This window comes from Papio anubis, chromosome 4 (genome assembly GCF_008728515.1).
Source record: "Papio anubis isolate 15944 chromosome 4, Panubis1.0, whole genome shotgun sequence".
Classification (NCBI taxonomy): domain Eukaryota; kingdom Metazoa; phylum Chordata; class Mammalia; order Primates; family Cercopithecidae; genus Papio; species Papio anubis.
Genome location: NC_044979.1, coordinates 25,655,083 through 25,673,653, shown reverse-complemented (window position 1 = coordinate 25,673,653; position 18,571 = coordinate 25,655,083). Strand labels below are relative to the sequence as shown.

Genomic DNA, 18,571 nt, shown 5'->3' with positions numbered 1-18,571 from the left:
TTTCAACAAATAAAATTTTGAGAGTTTCATTCAAAAGAAAAAGAGAGCTCACTCTGCAACCTCATGGTCTATTAATCTAGATAACCAATTAATCTAAATAACCAACCTACTTTACTGAAGAGGGCACTGATAAGGTGCTCAAACTCTCATTCTTAAACTCACTGCCTTCTTTTGTCCATCTCTGTCCAATGCTAGACCCATGCTGACTTGACACCCTATCTCTTTTTCCTTCTAACTCATGTTTAACTTCTACTATTCAGCTCCTATCCACCTCTCCTGAAGGAGACATTCATTTCTTAACTACAAATGCAGTGAAACTGAGTTTTCAGAAAGAAGATATACCCTGCCAGGCGCCAGTGGCTTATGCCTGTAATCCCAGCACTTTGGGAGGCTGAGGCAGGCAGATCACTTGAGGCCAGGAGTTCGAGACCAGCGTGGCCAACATGGTGAAACCCTATCTCTAATAAAAATACAAAACTTAGCCAGGCATGGTGGTGCACGCCTGTAATCCCAGCTCTCAGGAGGCGAAGGCATGAGAGCTGCTTGAACCCAGTAGGCAGAGGTTGCAGCGAACCAAGATCACACCACTGCACTCCAGTCTAGGTGATAGAGTAAGATTCCATCTCAAAAAGAAAATAGCAAAAAAATAAAAGATAAACGAAAATAAATATATCCTTTAAAACACTACCATTTTTAAGAGTGTACTAAAGTTTAGTCAACGTTTGGGGGAGATAAGAGTAGCAGTGTACTGTGTGACCTGGAGGCAATGTAGATTCTAAACATATAAAAAAGTATCTGCATTTGGTAGGTCCCAAAGTGGTAAAATGCATCAGTGAACAAATAATGCAACCATTCCAAAGTGACCAAAGAAAAAATGACATTGTTACAGAGGATGAACTACCTACCTGCCTGCTTTGCTTCTTCACTTCCTGGTCACTTTACAACCAGGAAAAGCAGTTGAAGTTCTAATTAACTAATTTTTAAATAAATATACAAGAAAGCAGCAGATGTGGTAATAGAATCAATGACAAAAATAGTCATACCCTCTCCTCCAGTCTAGCCAGCTGTTCTTTGTAGAATGCATCCTGCTTCTTTAGCACTCGGTCTTTCTCTTCCAGCTGCCTAGCCTAAAAAAAGAAATGAGGAATATACTATATCAAGAAAAAGCAGCAACAGCAAAGCAAAAGTCAAGAATAAATTGCATTAGAAATAAGAATACAACTCTGAAGATTTTTGCAATCTATTAGGTCTCTGCCATAGAAAAACATTAAGATGATGATTGCTGTATTTAAATGTAAAGAATAAGTCCGCATTGTATTTTTCACTGTAACAGCTGTGTCCTATTTTGTCCAGATATATTTGGAAATGTCAGAATACAGCACAAAACAGACTCTTATTTAACTTGCCTATCGAAGAGTAATTTCAAGGATTAATATTTTGTACAACAAAACTTTAATTTTATCCTGGGCATAAGATACATGGCTCTTAACCTTTTTTGAACAAAAAAGTAATGCCTAAATAACATTTTGCACATAAATCTTGTTTAAGAACAGTTAATTACCTGCAAATAAATACATACATTGTTCTATTTCCCTTTATGTAAAGAATTAATTGTTATGGAAGAACGGAAACAAAAACTACTATATTTATTTATTTCAATAATTCAAAATAATAATAATAAATAACAATAATTTAAAGTAATTTAAAAAACTTTAGTTATTGCACTTTCAATTCATAAGATTTTTTAAAATAAAATCAAAACAAGTAAAATATTTTTGGTTCTTTAAAAAATGATGAAGATGGCTACTTATGGATATTTTTCAAGATTTGTGTAAAAAAATGTATTTCTTAAATTAAGGTTGGTATCTTGACTATTATGTTTAATTGGCCTTTATCTCTGAGGGATGAGACACTTTCTTATATCACTCTGAGTTAGATTTTGTTTTCAACATATTTTTTGCTCAGTGAATGCTGAATATATGCCTGACTACAACTTATAAGAAAGTGTGTGTGTGTATATATGTATCTATATATATTATATACAGATATATAGGTATATATGTGCGTGTTTCTTTTAATTTATATAAACAAAGTATATATATTACTTTTAATATGTAAAGTGTGTATATATATATTTTTTAATTGTATGCATCCAGCCATCCATTAACAAGTATATATTTAGGCATTCCCATCCTTGTGCTACTTCACCAAAATTCTTTCGTTAAATGACCAAGTATTGCCTATTTCAGATGTCAAGGTGCCTGTCTACTCAACTATCTGCTTAGTTTAGGTGAACTACTTGCACATTTATAGGTTGCTGTTTTGCTACTTACTTTGTCTTCAATATCCTGCGGCATGTTAAAAATAAAATAAACAGTTATTTAACAACGTAAGTACTGTTTTTTCCTAATTTCACACACACACAAAATCTGACGGATAATATTTAAAATGCAAGTCGAAGAAGGTAATGGGGAAAAAATAAAAAGGAAACGCTTGAGACACATTTTAATGTCACTATACTGTTACAGTTTGAACAGAAGATTCAATAAAAAGTACATGCTGCTTGGAAGCATAAGAATAAATAAAAACAAATACAATGTTAAGATTAGATTAAAGTACACTCATATACAAGTATATAATCTATGGCTCCCTGGTACAGCACAGTAAAAATTTTATTAGACTGTTAGGAATATGAAACAAAAAGCAAACGAATTTCAAATCTAATATACATGACTACATAATCTAAAGAGAAAAGACCTCTCTAAATTCAACATAAAAACCCAAAATATAAATAAAGAAAATGAAAAAGAATAGACTCATAAGAAACTCCATAAAACAAAAGCACTATAAAATCCAAAGAAGCAGCAAGTAACAAAAAGAGGAAAAGAAATCCAACATATAACTGGGAGAGTTAACGTTATTAACGTACAGAGAACTTAAAAAAGAAAAGCCTCATCCCCCACTCCTCTCCCTGCCAAAAAAAAAAAAGAAATATACACAAACAATATAAACTAGAAATTAACACACAAAAAAATATGAATAATAAACACATGAAAAAAATCCAACCCCACAGCAAATCAGATAGTACAAATTAAGGTAATACGGTGTCTAATGTTATTCATTCGCCAACTAACAAAAATGTAAAATAAAAATACTCAATATTGGCAAGGATATAAGAAAACAGGCTCTCCTATACACTGCTGGTCAGAATATAAATTGGTATACCCATTTTATAAATCAATCAGATAAAATTAACAAGTCTTTAAAATGTACATATGCACTGAGACCTAAAAACACTACTTACGGTACTTTTCTTAAGTACTATATGCAAAGATGTTCATGATAGGGCTTTTTAGACTTCATTACAAGGCTGTTTAGAATTGCAGCGAAACAAAAACAAACCAATGGCTAAATGAAATATGTTCTCAAAGTATACCACGTAAAAAAGAAAAAAGCTATATAAACCAACAGGCAGTATAACCTCTTTTTTTGTAGGGAAGACGAAGAGAAAAAACAAAAACAAAAGACCCCAAAAAAAAACAGAAGGATATTTTACAAAATGTCAACAGAGGTTACAGCAGAATGGTAAACTTATGGGTGGTATCTATTTTCTTATTTTTGCTTCTTCATATGTTCAGAATGAAAAACCAACATACTTAATAGTCAAGGGGCAAAAGGAAGAAATTTTTTAAGGTGAGGAAATGAATGGGTTTCTTGATTGTGGTGGTGGTTACATAATTATATGCACTTGTCAAAACTCATAGAATTGTATATCAGAAAGAATGAATTTAACTACATAAATTTTAAAAATGAATATAAATTAAGCATACTAAAATTTATAATAATAACTATAAATGTGCGAATGTGTGTATAAATCATTATTATCATTAATTTTCTTATGTGGCCAGTTTGACTTCCAGGCATTCAATCCTAGCAAATATTAAAACAAAAGAGTATTTACATCTAAGAAAATGCAACGAGCATTATTTAAAGCAACAACTAAGAGTGAACAATAAAGGTTTGGGTAAATAAGAATCTGGCAATAGGATACTGATTATAAAGATTTTGAATCAGCCATATAATCAAACAGTAAGAGTCCTTGAAAGCTGATATCTTAATAAAAAATTAAGTTTTTAAAACTCAGAATGTTCAGTGAGAAAAAAACACGTCATAAAATAGGGTGTGCCCTAAGTTCCTAATTTTGCATGAGAAATGGGGGAGGGAGGAGCAGAAGGGAGGGACGGAGAAGGTGGAGTACTTGTTTATATTGACATGGAAAAAAGTGTAAAGTATGGTAAGATGTTATAGTAGTTATGACATATGCAGTGGGATATATTATTTGGACTGTTTCTTATTTCCTATAATGAACAGTTATTATTTCTGTAATCAGAAAAAAAATCTTTTAAATATCAATATTACTCATGTTTACACTTGACTATGAGATGGAAATATAGCACTGAGGACATCTAAAATAGTGACCTATTAAATAATTATATTAACAATTCAAAAAATTTGTTTTAACAACTTGAACAGTTATAGATAGCATGGAAATTGTATTGCCTACTAAATCCTGAATGTATCAGCACCTGGTTTTCTCCCCCATTCAATATATGGCATTATCTACACTGGATATTAAAACACTCAGACTAGGTAATGTTCCTTTTGTTCACACAGTGAGATTTTTTAAAATGCAAAGAAATCATAATGGACATTCCATTATCATTATTTAGAAAACACTACACTTGAGCCTACTAAGGACACTGCATCAATCAACAAATTTAATTTTGAAAAGCTGATTACAACCTAAATAAAGGATGTACAGATATATGCTCACTTTTCTAAGACATGATCCTTGAAAAAGTTTAAAATAACATGTCCAAAGTTCAGATGTGTACACTAAAGACCAAAGAAGGGAATATTTCCTAAGACCCAACACCACCAAATTATAGGCCAGCAGCACACATCTTTCCCTGGACTGCAAACAGAATCAATAGTTTGAGATCCACTGGGAAGAATAACAAAGTAAGAAACATGGCCACAACACTTTAATAGCACATTGCTTTGAAACAGTTAATATGATGCTAGGAGGAAAAGTCACACGATATGAATCCTGAAACTTAAATAAGCCTAGAATACATTGACTAAGCTAATAGCTGCTGAGGATGGGGAGTCACATTCAACTTTAAAAAAGTAGTAAACCTACTGCAAGGAAATAAAACTCCGTAGAGCTCTCTAACAGACAATCATTGTAAATGAACAAATAAAAACAAAGAGGATTACAACATTATTTATTGATATAGAATCTATCTTGGGAAAAAAATAATATAAAACATTTTTGCCCATCTGCTATTTGCTATTCCTAGAAGAAATAAGTATAGAATAGTTTTCAGATCTTGCCAGATTTGGGATAATGTGACTGGACTTGAAAATGTGATACAATGTACATAAGTGGATCATTATGGAAAACTAGAGTATCCCATAATGCCAGAACACAAAAAAAATATGGAAATCAAGTTTAAGGAACCCAACACAAACATTTTGATGTTTTAACTTGGTGTTGATAGCTAGGTTAAAAGTGAAGTACGTATGTTTACTTCCTTAAAGACTTGTCTCTTTTCAGAATGGACTTGAAGGTGCTTTACAACAAGGGGTATAATAAAGTTTATACAAAAGAAAACTGGGATTATGAATATAACATACTGCGCTGATAGGAACTTTACCTTCCCATGAATAGTCCAGGCTAAATCTTCATAGCACAAACTTTTCGGCATTACTACACCCTTTTAACCCTGGTTGCTCCTGGGGACTCAGGTGTGGCACCAACTGCACGGCACTGGGAACTCCGTGACATCATAATCACTTAGCACAGATAATGAAATGTTACTTTGTATATCAAGCACAAGACATGTTAAGGCAAGGTTCTATGCTACGGGAAAGCTTGTATATTTTAAATGACAAAGTTCCCTGAAATGTCAGTATCCAGTTTTTAATAGCTCAGTGTAAAAAACAAAGCAGGTACCTATTCAACTTTCCATGAGATAACACTACGAAGCCAGAGATTACTAGGATTTAGAAAAGACAACAATGCTCTAACAACATAAACAGGACATCCCTATAACTATATGTCCTTTTATTCTAAATATTTTAACAATCTGAAGCATACATATAAAGAACTGAGAAAGATTAATCTTTCACTATGATATGGATAATCTACGGTAGGCAAAATCTATTTTACAACTCACATAGGCAGATGAGCAAATAACAGTAGGAAAAAGACCTTTATTTATTGTCAAAACTACATATGAGGTGCAATATATACGAACCTAATAAAATTATATGCTGACATAAAACAGAAAAAGAATTGAAATATCAAAGGAGGCTGAACCATAAACTTGTAAGGTAATATTGCATTTAGAAGCTGTAAAACATGATCGCTGTGAATATCAATTAGCCATAACAGAATAATTAAAGTAGCCATGTATTCAATTAATTGAATTCTAGACTTTCGTTAGGAGAAATTACATAGGGTTCACTGAGTCTTTACCAAGTGGCATTAATAAACAAAGAATTATACTTTCAGCACTGTTTTCCAAACCATACCAGAGGGTGACCTTCAGTAGGGTAACTCATCTAGGTGAACTTAAAGGATGTCCAACCTATTATACTTTTCAATGAGGCATAAGCATCAGCTATAAGCAGACCCCAGCTTGAAATGTTAAACTGCACTGATGTCCACTAACGCTATAACACCTAATGGAAGGTGAACATAGACCAGAGAGATGAAAGACAAAAGTCCATTCTTCCAATATACTTCCTTATCTGAAGTCTGGAACTCAAACCCAAGCACCCAGGATTAGATCAGGGCAGCTGGTGTCATTGTTTGTTTTGTCTTCCCCTTCTCAGAGTTTCAAGAGCCCTGATCGACATTTTAAACTTTTTCATACTAATAACATACTGAAAACAGTCAACTGATTATGTCCTTTGCCACACACGGATATGATATGGTTTGGCTCTGTGTCCCCACCCAAATCTTATCTTGATCTGTAATCCCCATAATCCTCACATGTGGAGGGACGGCCCAAATGGGAGGTGACTGGATCATGGGGGAGGATCCCCCTGCTATTCTTGTGATAGCGAGTGGGTGCTCACAAGATCTGATGGTTTTATAAGTGTTTAATGGTTCCTCCTTCACACGCTCTTTCACTCTCCGGCTGCCTTGTGAAAACGGTTCCTGCTTTCCCTTTGCCTTCCACCATGATTGTAAGTTTCCTGAGGCCTTCCCAGGAAGCGCAACTGTGAACTTATTTCATTTTCACACTGCTATAAAGATATAGCAGTGTGGTACCAAGGTAGTGGAGCACTGCTATAAAGATATAGAAAATGTGGAAGCAAGTTTGGAACTGGGTAATGGACAGAGGTTGGGACAATTTGGTGATCTCAGAAGATGACAGGAAGATATGGGAAAGTTTGGAACTTCTGAGAGACTTGTTGAACAGTTTTGACCAAAATGCTGATAGTGATATGGACCATGAAATCCAGGCTGAGGTGGTCTCAAGATAGAGATGAGGAACGTACTGGGAACTGGAGCAAAGGTGACACTTGCTATGGTTTAGCAAAGACACTGGTGGCATTTTGCCCCTGCCCTAGAGAACTGTGAAACTTTGAACTTGAGAGAGATGATGTGAAATGGGAACTTATGTTTAAAAGGGAAGCATGGCATAAAAGTTTGGAAAATTGGCAGCCTGATCATGCAGTAGAAAATAAAAACCTATTTTTCTGGGGAGAAATTCAAGCCAGTTGAAAAGATTTGTAAGAGTAACAAGGAGCTGAATGTTAATCACCAAGGCAATGGGCAAAATGTCTCCAGGGCATGTCAGAGGCCTTCACAGCAGCCCCTCCCATCATAGGCCCAGAGGCCAAGGAGGGAAAAAACGGTTGCGTGGACCAGACCCAGGGCCTTGTTGCTGTGTGCAGCCTCAGGACTTGGTTCCCTGAGTCCCAGCAGCTCCAGCTCTAGTCATGGCTAAAAGTGGCCAAGGTACAGCTCAGGCCATTGCTTCAGAGGGTGCAAGCCCCAAGCCTTAGTGGCTTGCATGTGATGTTGGGCCTGCAAGTGCACAGAGGTCAATAACTGAGGTTTGAGAACCTCCACCTAGATTTCAGAGGATGTATGGAAAAGCCTGGATATCCAGGCAGAAGTCTGCTGCAGGGGCAAAGCCCTCATGGAGAACCTCTGCTCGGACAGTGCAGAAGGAAAATGCAGGGTTGGAGGCCCCATGCAGAGTCCCTACTGGGGCACTGCCTAGTGAACCTGTGGGAAGAGGGCCACCGTCCTCTAGACCCCAGAATGGTAGATCCACTGACAGCTTGCACAGTATACCTGGAAATGCCACAGGCACTCAATGCCAGTCCATGACAGCAGCATGGGGGCAGTACCCTGCAAAAACACAGAGGTGAAGCTATCTAAGGCCATGGGAGCCCATCTCTTGCATGGCATGAGACATGAGACCTAGACATGAGACATGAGACATGAGACATGGAGTCAAAGGAGATTTTTTTAGAGCTTTAAGACTTCATGGCTGCCCTGATGGATTTTGGACTTGCATAGGACCTGCAGCCCCTTTATTTTGGCCAATTTCTCCTATTTGGAATGACAGCACTTACCCAATGCCAGTACCCCCACTGTATCTTGGAGGTAACTAACTTGCTTTTGATTTTACAGGCTCCTACACAGAAGGGATTTTCCTTGCCTCAAATGAGACTTTGGACTTGGACTTTTGGGTTAATGCTGGAATGAGCTAAGACTCTTGGGGACTGTGGGGAAGGCCTGATTAATTTTGAAATGTAAAAAGAACCTTAGATTTGGCAGGGGCCAGGGTGGAATGATATAGTTTGGCTCTGTGTCCCTACCCAAATTTCATCTCAAACTGTAAATCCATAATCCCCGCATGTCGAGGGACAGACCTGGTAGGAAGTGACTGGATCAAGGGGCCGGTTTCCCCTGAGCAGTTCCGGTGATCATGAGCGATGGCTTTCTAAGGGTCTGAAGGTTTCTCTTTCACAGGCTCTTACTCTCTCTTACCACCTTGTAAAAAAGGTGTTTGCTTCCCCTTTGCCTTCTGCCATGATTGTAAGATTCCTGAGGCCTCCTCAGCCATGTGAGACTGTAAGTCAATTAAACCTCTTTATAAACTACCCAGTCTCAGGTATTTCTTTATGGCAGTGTGAAAATGGACTAATGCAAAGGTATATCTACTATTCTCTTAAATAAGAATGGAGAGCCAAAAATGAATGATTTTTGAAATTAAACAGTAAAGATGACATTGAATAAAGAGAGGAGGTTGTTGGAGTACACAAATTTTGAATAGAAAGTGATCTGGTGGTGTTTTGCTTTAAATTATCCCAGAAGTTCTCTTATAACTTTTATGTATATCATAGTGTCTAACAAAAGAAGCAAAATGCAGTGCCGGATGAAATTAGAACCAGTTTTATAAACTTTCTTCTACAGCTTGAGAGAGAAGGGACAATTGTTAACTATGTATTTACTCCTCCAGTTTTCTAGTTTTATTTCATAATTTGGAAGTTATTTGCACTATGACAGAGTAAGAAACTCAGTGAGGAGACAGAATACTTGGGTGCCCATGTCCACTCTGTGGAATCACCACATCACCATGCACTGACCCAGCCCAGCACCCATGTTCCAAAACCACCTTGGACATTACTTCCAGAGTCTTTGCCAAGTCACACCCTAGCTGCTTCTCCTACTTTTGCAGCTAATAAAACCTTTCAGTATGTTTCCTATGGCACTTGTTTTTTTATTTTACCTTGTATGATACATGCTTACTTACCCACTGCTCCTCTCCTTAACTGTAAACTCTCTGAGACAAGAGAAGGGCTTTCCTCCTCTCTGTCTATATCTTTGGCTCAACCTAGATCTATACTTTCCATAAGGAAACAGTCAGTACACAGCAGCTGTATCAAATGAACTGCACTGAGTGCAAGAGTTTGTACGAAGTAAGTAGGTACAGCTTCTGGGAAGGAAATCTGTCCTAATGTCCACAATTTAGTTCAAACTACTACATGATATACAGTGTGATTTTATGTGTACATTATTATGTAAGTTCTGAATTAAGTGCTGCCGGCAAGTTACTGAGGAATGCACAATCCAGGAGCAATCAACAAGTATTCTTATTAGAAGCTCGAAAAGTAGAGGAGCGCCTCAGTCACCCATGCCTTAATCAACAGTGATGTTTTGCTAATTAGCAAAATGACTGCTGGAAATGGGATTTTATTGGTGAAAATGGTCCATTAACCAGCATGATAAATGTTAGATATGAGTTCTTATTAGTAAAATGAGAGCTATCACAAAGATATCAGAATTAGCTGCCATATTATAAAGACACTCCTACATCTGCTGCATGAACAGGTTAAAGAAATCCAATGAGGCCTCTAGCTTTTACTGTAGGAATGGTGCCTCGGAGTTGATCCCTAAAAAGCTCTGTATTCAGCCATGTGTTTAAGACAGAGATTCTTATCTTTGGCACTATCAACAATTTGGACCAGATAATTCTTTGTTATGGAGACAGGTCTTACATACTGTAGAACGTTTAGCAGGACTCATGGCCTCTAATCCATACAGCCCAGCAGCACTACCCCAGCTCTGAGTTGTGACAAACAAAATGTCTCCAGACATTGCCAAAAGTTGCCTAGGAGGCAAAATCGCCTCTGTGGAGAACCACAGGTTTAAGAGGTGATATAGTTAGGCTGTGTACCCACCCAAATCTCATATTGAACTGCAGCTCCCCTAATTCCCACGTGTCATGGGAGGGACCCAGTGGGAAGTAACTGAATCATGGGGGCGGACTTTTCCTGTGCTGTTCTCATGATAGTGAGTAAGTCTCATGAGATCTGATGGTTGTATAAGGGGAATTCCTCTGCACAAGCTCTTTGCCTGCCACTATGTAAGATGTGACTTTGCTCTTCCTTTGCCTTCTGCCATGATTGTGAGGCTTCACCAGCTACGTGGAACTGTGAGTCCATTAAACCTCTTTTTCTTTATAAATTACCCACTCTCTGGTATATCTTTATTAGCAGCATAAGAACAGACTACTACAAGAGGATTGTTGTTTGTCATCTGTCTCAGGTGAAACTTTCTTGCAAAGAAAGTACTTAAAAGAACAGAAAACGGCAACTTCGTTGAGTTTTACAAAACAGGTCGTATGAATCATTTTGTACTGGCTTTCTAATAAAGTTTTATTCAATAAATGTCTGTACATATTGTAGAATTGGGGTTGGGTCTTCTTGTGCTGTCTATCATCTGGTGGTAGGGTTGAATTGCAAAGGCATAAAGCACAAAAGCAATGAGAGTGGCTCACATCTTTGTAATGTAATGAATCATTTCCCAGTGAGAAAATATATAAAATATGTACAAAAGCTCTTTCTTTCCTACAGCTTCTGGTAAAACCAGAATCAAAGCTTCTATCACATATAAGACTTTGAATCCATTTAACTTATGTTCAGATCAGGCAGGGCTGAGATTCCGTTGACATGAACTGGTTCTGGTTGTTTAACATTTGTTCTGCTTGGGCAGTGACTACGCCATACCTGTTGTCAAATATTTTATATATAATTCCTGAGAACAAGGCATATTGTGATTCCATTATAACTTACAAGTTTCATGTTACAAAGTAACATGACATTTCAACATGAAAGGTGCTGAAACATATCACCACATCAGTTCAGTGGCATATGCTCTGTGCTCTCCGCCCAACATCCATTTAAGACAAGAACACTGATCACAATCCCCAACCCATAAGAAACGTTAAATAAATGCTGAATCAAAAATGAAATGAACTGCTAGGGTTTCAGAGTTCTAACACAAGCAGTCTTATCTTCTCTAATGACAATAGCTTCAGCTACTACATGCTTATGAAAGACACAAGTGAATATAAACAGCTAACAAGCCTAAAAGACCATGGTGAAGCAAATTCAGCAACTGAACATAAAATACAGCTCCAAAAAGCTAAATTCTATAAAATAAATTAAGGACTCTATGTCACAGCATCATTAGCAAGCTTAAAAACTTTAAAGCTAAGAATTAGCACTGAAAGATGAAAAAGTGGTAAAAGAGGCCATATTCTATAAAACCATGTGATTATATGGACTTAGAGAAGGAACGGGCTTTTACTATCAAAGGCAGCTGCAGCACAGATTGGTGTTATCAACTACTGAATGCTACCATCACTCGTAAAAGCAGGGTGGTCTCAACTCTAAACTACAGCTGTTGTGAGTACAGAGTGGGAATAAATACTAAGCATTTTGAGTTATATAACTTAAGGTGCAATTATACTAAAATATCTCTATCTTCTTATTCCACATTGTGGGAAATAAAACTTCCATTTCCAGGCACTTACGTATAATCTTGTTTTACCATGGAGATTAAAAATCTCAGAAGCACTCTGACATAGAGACACTAGTTAAACTGCACTATCTGCACCAAGGTATTTGGTGTCAGTGAACTGACAAATAAATTGGACAACAACATGGAGACAATTACCGCACAACTTCTGAATTCCTTTTCTTTGTACTAACTTGTATTTGTTCAATTTAAATTTAGACTTAATGTTCACACTATTGGGACCAATTGGCCACTCAACCTCTTTTCTTGCAATCTGTTTCACATTCAGAGCTGAAGAAAACATCCAGAGATCACTCAGTTCATTTTCTAGGAAGTAAGTGAGGCTCCAAGCTCTTTGTCGGTGAAGGGAATTCTTGAAGGTCAGAAAGAGAATTGGTTCTGGGACTCCTGTCTCTTGACAACAGTGTACTTCCCATCGCTCTGACTTTATTTCTCCACATGTTGACTTCAAGTTAAGAGAAGAAAATGTAAAAAATGACTAATCAAACATTTGTAGCAATTTTCAGCCCTACTCAACATAAAGATTCATTTTTAAAGATTTTCTGCAACCGTTATTGCACACTACACTAAAAATAACTTCAAATCAACCTGTATACTATGTCGGTTCAGGTCTTCTGGGATGCAGATGCTGAGACATAAAGCACAGGAGACTGATTATGGGGACATATGTGGGAAGGGTGGAAGAGAGAAGGAGCAGAAGAAAGCAGGAGAGCCTCAGACCCTGCTGAAGGTCTGATACCAGCAACAGCAGGGAAGGAATGAAGATCATACACAGCTCTGGGAAAATCTTAGCCAGGCTGACGGGGAGCCCCAGAGCATGTGGTGGATCCCAAAGGTGCAGCAGCTTGATGCTGTCAGCTAACTGCACCACACCCTTTGAAGCAGGTTCTCTTAAAGATACAGCTAAAGGGCACACTCCTATGGCCGCCACATAATCAGATTTCTTAACTAACACAAAACAAAATGATGACAACAAACACCAACTTCCACTTCAAACAGAATGTAAACCAGCAGGGAATGAGGTTTACATGTGTTTGTATATATGAGTTCCCTTTAGAATTGCTTCACTTAGCAGGCCAGGCTGAGTAAATTCAATTGAACTTATGGAATACTATTTGATCCGTAAGTTCTATCAAGTAGAGAAAGCAACAAAATAGGCATCAATTAAAGCTTCCATTCCATCTTGGCTGCTAACTCATGGTCTACAACAAATCACCTCACCTTTCTGAATCTGTCTCTTATCTGTACAATTCAGAGGACAGGCTAAATAATAAGACCCCTCTAACATCCACATTTCATGCATTACATTTACCACAACATTTCCTCTATTATTCATTTTGAATCTACTAAGCAGCTAGGCCAGAGGAAATTCAATAAATGTGTATGTTCTTCTGCCAAACTGCTAGGAAGCTAGGGGCACATATTAAACAACATTTGGAAATAACCATGTATATATGACACCTGGTTGCCAGGGGCAGACACTGTGTGGCAGCAGCAATGTTCCTTCTCTGCCTGACTTGGCACCGGCAGTGGGTTTGCAACTACCAGAACAGAGCCTTTGCCTTAGCAATATTCGCTGGGCTGCCTCCTGAACCTCATACCACCTGGCAAACTCACATAGGTAAGACTGGGGCTGCAAGGGGCCACTTTTCTAAAACAACTTCAACTCATTGCTGCTAACCAAATCACACTCATTCTTATCTTCTACATAAAAACGAGGAAGGCCAGAAAATAATCAGGCATGTTCATCCTGTTTACGTTTCTTTACAGAGGCTGGTATAATTACATCATACAGACATTTAACTTACGCAAACTCAACTGCCCAGGGTGATGGAGGGAGAGAGAATAATTTCAGTAGTACCCAGAGCTCCACTTACTCCACAAGAAGGCCTGAGACTGGAGGCATACATCAGCTCTCCTCTCGATCTGTCTCATCTCCCACACGCCCTCACAGAGTGAGCATCTCTTCCCAGTGAATGGAACTCTAGGGGTCGAACTTACACAGGTTTCATTCACAACCCTTTAAATGAAAGCCAGCACTTTCATCTAGTGCTCAACTGAAGAAAACTACTGATCCAGAATAGAAAAAAAACTAGCAGTACTGAACTCCTAAGAATAATTTTGAACAAAAGAAATGTTTACCTTATATGCTGATTTTAAAACTAAATCCTTAAGATGCAGCTCTACTATATTCTAAGAAAAATAGAATTTGGAGGCTAGGCATGGTGGCTTATGCCTCTAATCACAGTATTTTGGAAGGCTGAGTCGGGTAGATCACCTGAGATCAGGAGTTCAAGACCAGGCTGACCAATATGGTGAAACCTCATCTCTACTAAAAATACAAAAATTAGTTGAGTATGGTGGTGGCACCTGTAGTCCCAGCTACTCAGGAGGCTGAGGCAGGAGAGTTGCTTGAATCGGGGAGGCGGATGTTGCAGTGAGCCAAGACAGCGCCACTGAACTCCAGCCTGGGCAACAGAGCAAGACTCCCTCTCAAAAAACAAAAAAGAGAGACAGAGAAAGAGAAAAGAAAAGAAAAGAAAAGAAAAATAGAATTTGGAAAAGCACTTAAGGAATAAAAATTTCTTTCTAAAGAAATCATCCACAATGGGTCACTGGTAATGAAAGTACAACAGAACACTCAGCCCTTTACAACATCCCAGTTTTCCCCAAACTGGGTAGTGAGGGGTTTCTTGAAAACCTTCAGCCTCTGTACAAAGCCTCTGGCTTATCTAACCAAGGAAAAGAAGTTAAGAGGTAAGATCATGGGAACAATAAATGATAACCTGAGGCCTAAACAGGTAAGAAGGGAAAGAAGCCTTAGAAGGTAGCAATGGAAAGAAGAGAATGCACTCAAAGCACGAGTCATTCTCATCCAAATAGAAAGCAACAGCACACACAAGATAGGATGGAAATCAGCCACCTCAGTGCTGGGATCCAGGTGACTGAAGAGAGACATGCCATCATCTTCCCATTAAAGAAGCCACCCTGAGGCAAAGGCAAAGGCCACAGGAGGGAGGCAGAGGGTCCTCTTGTCTGACTCAGTCCTCAGGCCTGGCTGGTTTAGATTTAGCTTTGTTCACATCCCTATTTGTGAACAATACTCTGGTATGGGAAGACCAAAATGAGGCAGAGATCTCCGCAATCTCAAATTCTAGAAACTCTTGGCATACCAGTTTTGCTGTCAAGGAACTCAGGAATAGACATGATCAGCATTGTCAACTTACAAATTTTAACATCCTTTGTCACCTTTAAAGATCTGTAACTACATAATCACACTAGAAAGCCTCACTGCACAGCAATGTGAAGCAAGTACAATCGTCTCTCAGTATCTGCAGGGGATTGGTTCCACAACTCCCCAAGACCCAAATCCACAAACGCTCAAGTCCCTGATATAAAATGGCATGGTATTTGCATATAAACTATGTACCTCCTCCCATACATGTTAAAGCATCTCCAGATTACTTATAATTCCTAATACAATGTAAATGCTATGTAATTATTACCCTGTATTGATTTTTATTTGTATTCTTTTTAGTTGTTACATTAAGGTTGTTTTTTCTGAATATTTTCAATCCTTGGTTGGTTGAATCTGCAGATGCAGAACCCGTGGACACAAAGGGCCAACTGTAGTACAGTTTCTACACGAACCTTTTTATTTTATTTTTTAATCTTACGGTTAAGGAAACAAGTTGCAGACAATAGATTAGCCTGAAATCCACAAGCTGGAAGAGCTGTGTCATGAACACATAATTTCTGACTCTTCCCAGGAGAGCTCACCAGGTAGATCCATCTCTAGGTTCGAACCCAACAACAAAAAGCAACCTCATAATTCTGATTTGGTCTTGTCTTCTGGGAAGTCAGAATATTATTAACTACCTGGCAAGGGTATCTGGCCTGCTTATGGCTATAGTTATTGTTTTAATTACATGTTGCCTTCTGACTTAAAAATCATCTTACTGTGAGTAGGACTTTCATTAATCCATCATTTGATCAGATGCTAGAAAGCTCTTCACAAGTGTTCGAACTGAGGAACTAAGTGATCAGATTCCAGACCAGAGAAAAGTGATTCCCACCCTTAAGCCTTTTAAACCACATGTAAGTATACCACATGTGAGTGTATCACATGTGAGTGTATCACATGTGAGTGTATCACATGTAAAATCATCTTAATGACAAACATGAATGACATCTGATGCCATATTTCTCAGCTATCAAAAATACCTGGACAAAGGACAGGCATGGTGGCTCATGCCTATACTGCCAGCATTTTGGGAGGCTGAGGTGGGGGGATCATTTGAGGTCAGGAGTTCAAGACCATCCCGGGAAACATGAGACCCCATCTCTACAAAAGATTTAAAAAAAAAAAAAAAAAAATCAGCCAGGCATGGTGGCATGTGCCTGTAGTCCCAGTGACTCAGGAGGCTGAGGCAGGAGGATCACTTGAGCCCAGGAGGTCAAGGCTGCAGTGAGTTATGATCATGCCACTGTACTCCAAGCCTGGGCAACACAGCAAGACTTTGTGTCCAGAAAAAAACACCCACAACTTTTTTTTCACTTTTTTTTCAAACGAATCATACATATTTAAGGCAGAGGCAGGAATATACCTTCGAAACCAAGGCCCTTAGAAGTCAAAGACACTTTTAGGATCATAAAGCTAACTAGTCATGAGTTAAGAATAGAATACAGATTATTCTGACTCACTTTTTAAAGTTGGCATACTAAGCAATATCTCAATATTCTTAAAAACTTACCTGTAAATGACACATGAAAAAAATGCTCATCATCATTGGTCATCAGACAAATGCAAATCAAACCCACAATGAGATACCATCTCACATCAGTTAGAATGGCGATCATTAAAAAGTCAGGAAACAACAGGTGCTGGAGAGGATGTGGAGAAACAGGAGCGCTTTATACTGTTGGTGGGAGTGTAAACTAACTCAACCATTGTGGAAGACAGCATGGCGATTCCTCAAGGATCCAGAACTGGAAATACCATTTGACCCAGCGATCCCATTACTGGGGATATACCCAAAGGATTATAAATCATGCTGCTATAAAGACACATGCACACGTATGTTTATTGTGGCACTATCTACAATAGCAAAAACTTGGAACCAACCCAAATGTTCATCAATGATAGACTGGATTAAGAAATGTGGCACATATATACCATGGAATACTATGCAGCTGTAAGAAAGGATGAGTTCATGTCCTTTGCCGGGACATGGATGAAGCTGGAAACCATCATTCTCAGCAAACTATCTATCACAAGGATAGAAAACCAACCACCGCATGTTCTCACTCATAGGTGGGAACTGAACAATGAGAACACTTGGACACAGAGCAGGGAACATCACACAAGGGGGCCTGTCATGGGATGGGGGGCAGGGGGAGGGATAGCATTAGAAGAAATACCTAATGTAAATGATGAGTTAATGGGTGCAGCAAACCAACATGGCACATGTATACCTATGTAACAAACCTGCATGTTGTGCACATGTACCCTAGAACTTAAAGTATAATAATAATTTTTAAAAGCCATAAAAAGGAATGAGATCATGTCCTCTGCAGGGACACGGATAGAGCTGGATGCCGTTAACCTCAGCAAACTAATGCAGAAACAGAAACTGAAATACCCCATATTCTCACTTATAAGTGGGAGCTTAACAGTGAGAACACATGGACACAATGGGGGAAACAACACACACTGGGGTCTGTTGCGGGGCTGTGGGGAGGGAGAGCATCAGGAAGACTGGCTAATAGATGCTGGGCTTAATACCTAGGTGATGGGATGATCTGTGTAACAAACCTGCACATCCTGCACATGTACCCCGGAAATTAAAAGTTGCGGGAAAAAAATGCCAAAGTAAAAAAAAAAAAAAACTTGCCTGTAAATAAGAATCCAGAAATAGAAATCCTTAATACATTATTCCAAACATAACATCACCAACCACCCCACTCCTGCCACCACATACACACAGACGTATTTAAAAGCATGCATTAACCATCCATTTGGATGGACTGATCATCTGCAGAGCTTCTAAGATGCAATTCCTTTCCAGAGGCACTTACTAATCAAGATGAGTACTGTACTACAGAGTGGACCAAAGGATATTGCCACAAATCAAAATAGCTGCATGAAAATAC

General features: G+C 38.3%; 1 protein-coding gene across 2 annotated transcripts in view; it reads right to left on the bottom strand.

The window, feature by feature from the left end:
- The window catches only part of CHCHD3 (coiled-coil-helix-coiled-coil-helix domain containing 3), a 293,839-nt gene that overhangs the window by 99,067 nt on the left and 176,201 nt on the right, over nucleotides 1–18,571 (bottom strand). Inside the window, exons 5-6 of one of the 2 annotated variants that reach the window (XM_021936280.2) lie at nucleotides 2,334–2,348; nucleotides 1,044–1,127 (exon numbers count right to left, since the gene is read on the bottom strand). In XM_021936280.2, the coding sequence (XP_021791972.2) occupies nucleotides 1,044–1,127; nucleotides 2,334–2,348 (99 nt within the window). The remainder of the gene's footprint in view (nucleotides 1–1,043; nucleotides 1,128–2,333; nucleotides 2,349–18,571) is intronic. The other variant, XM_031665149.1, reaches the window with a different exon arrangement.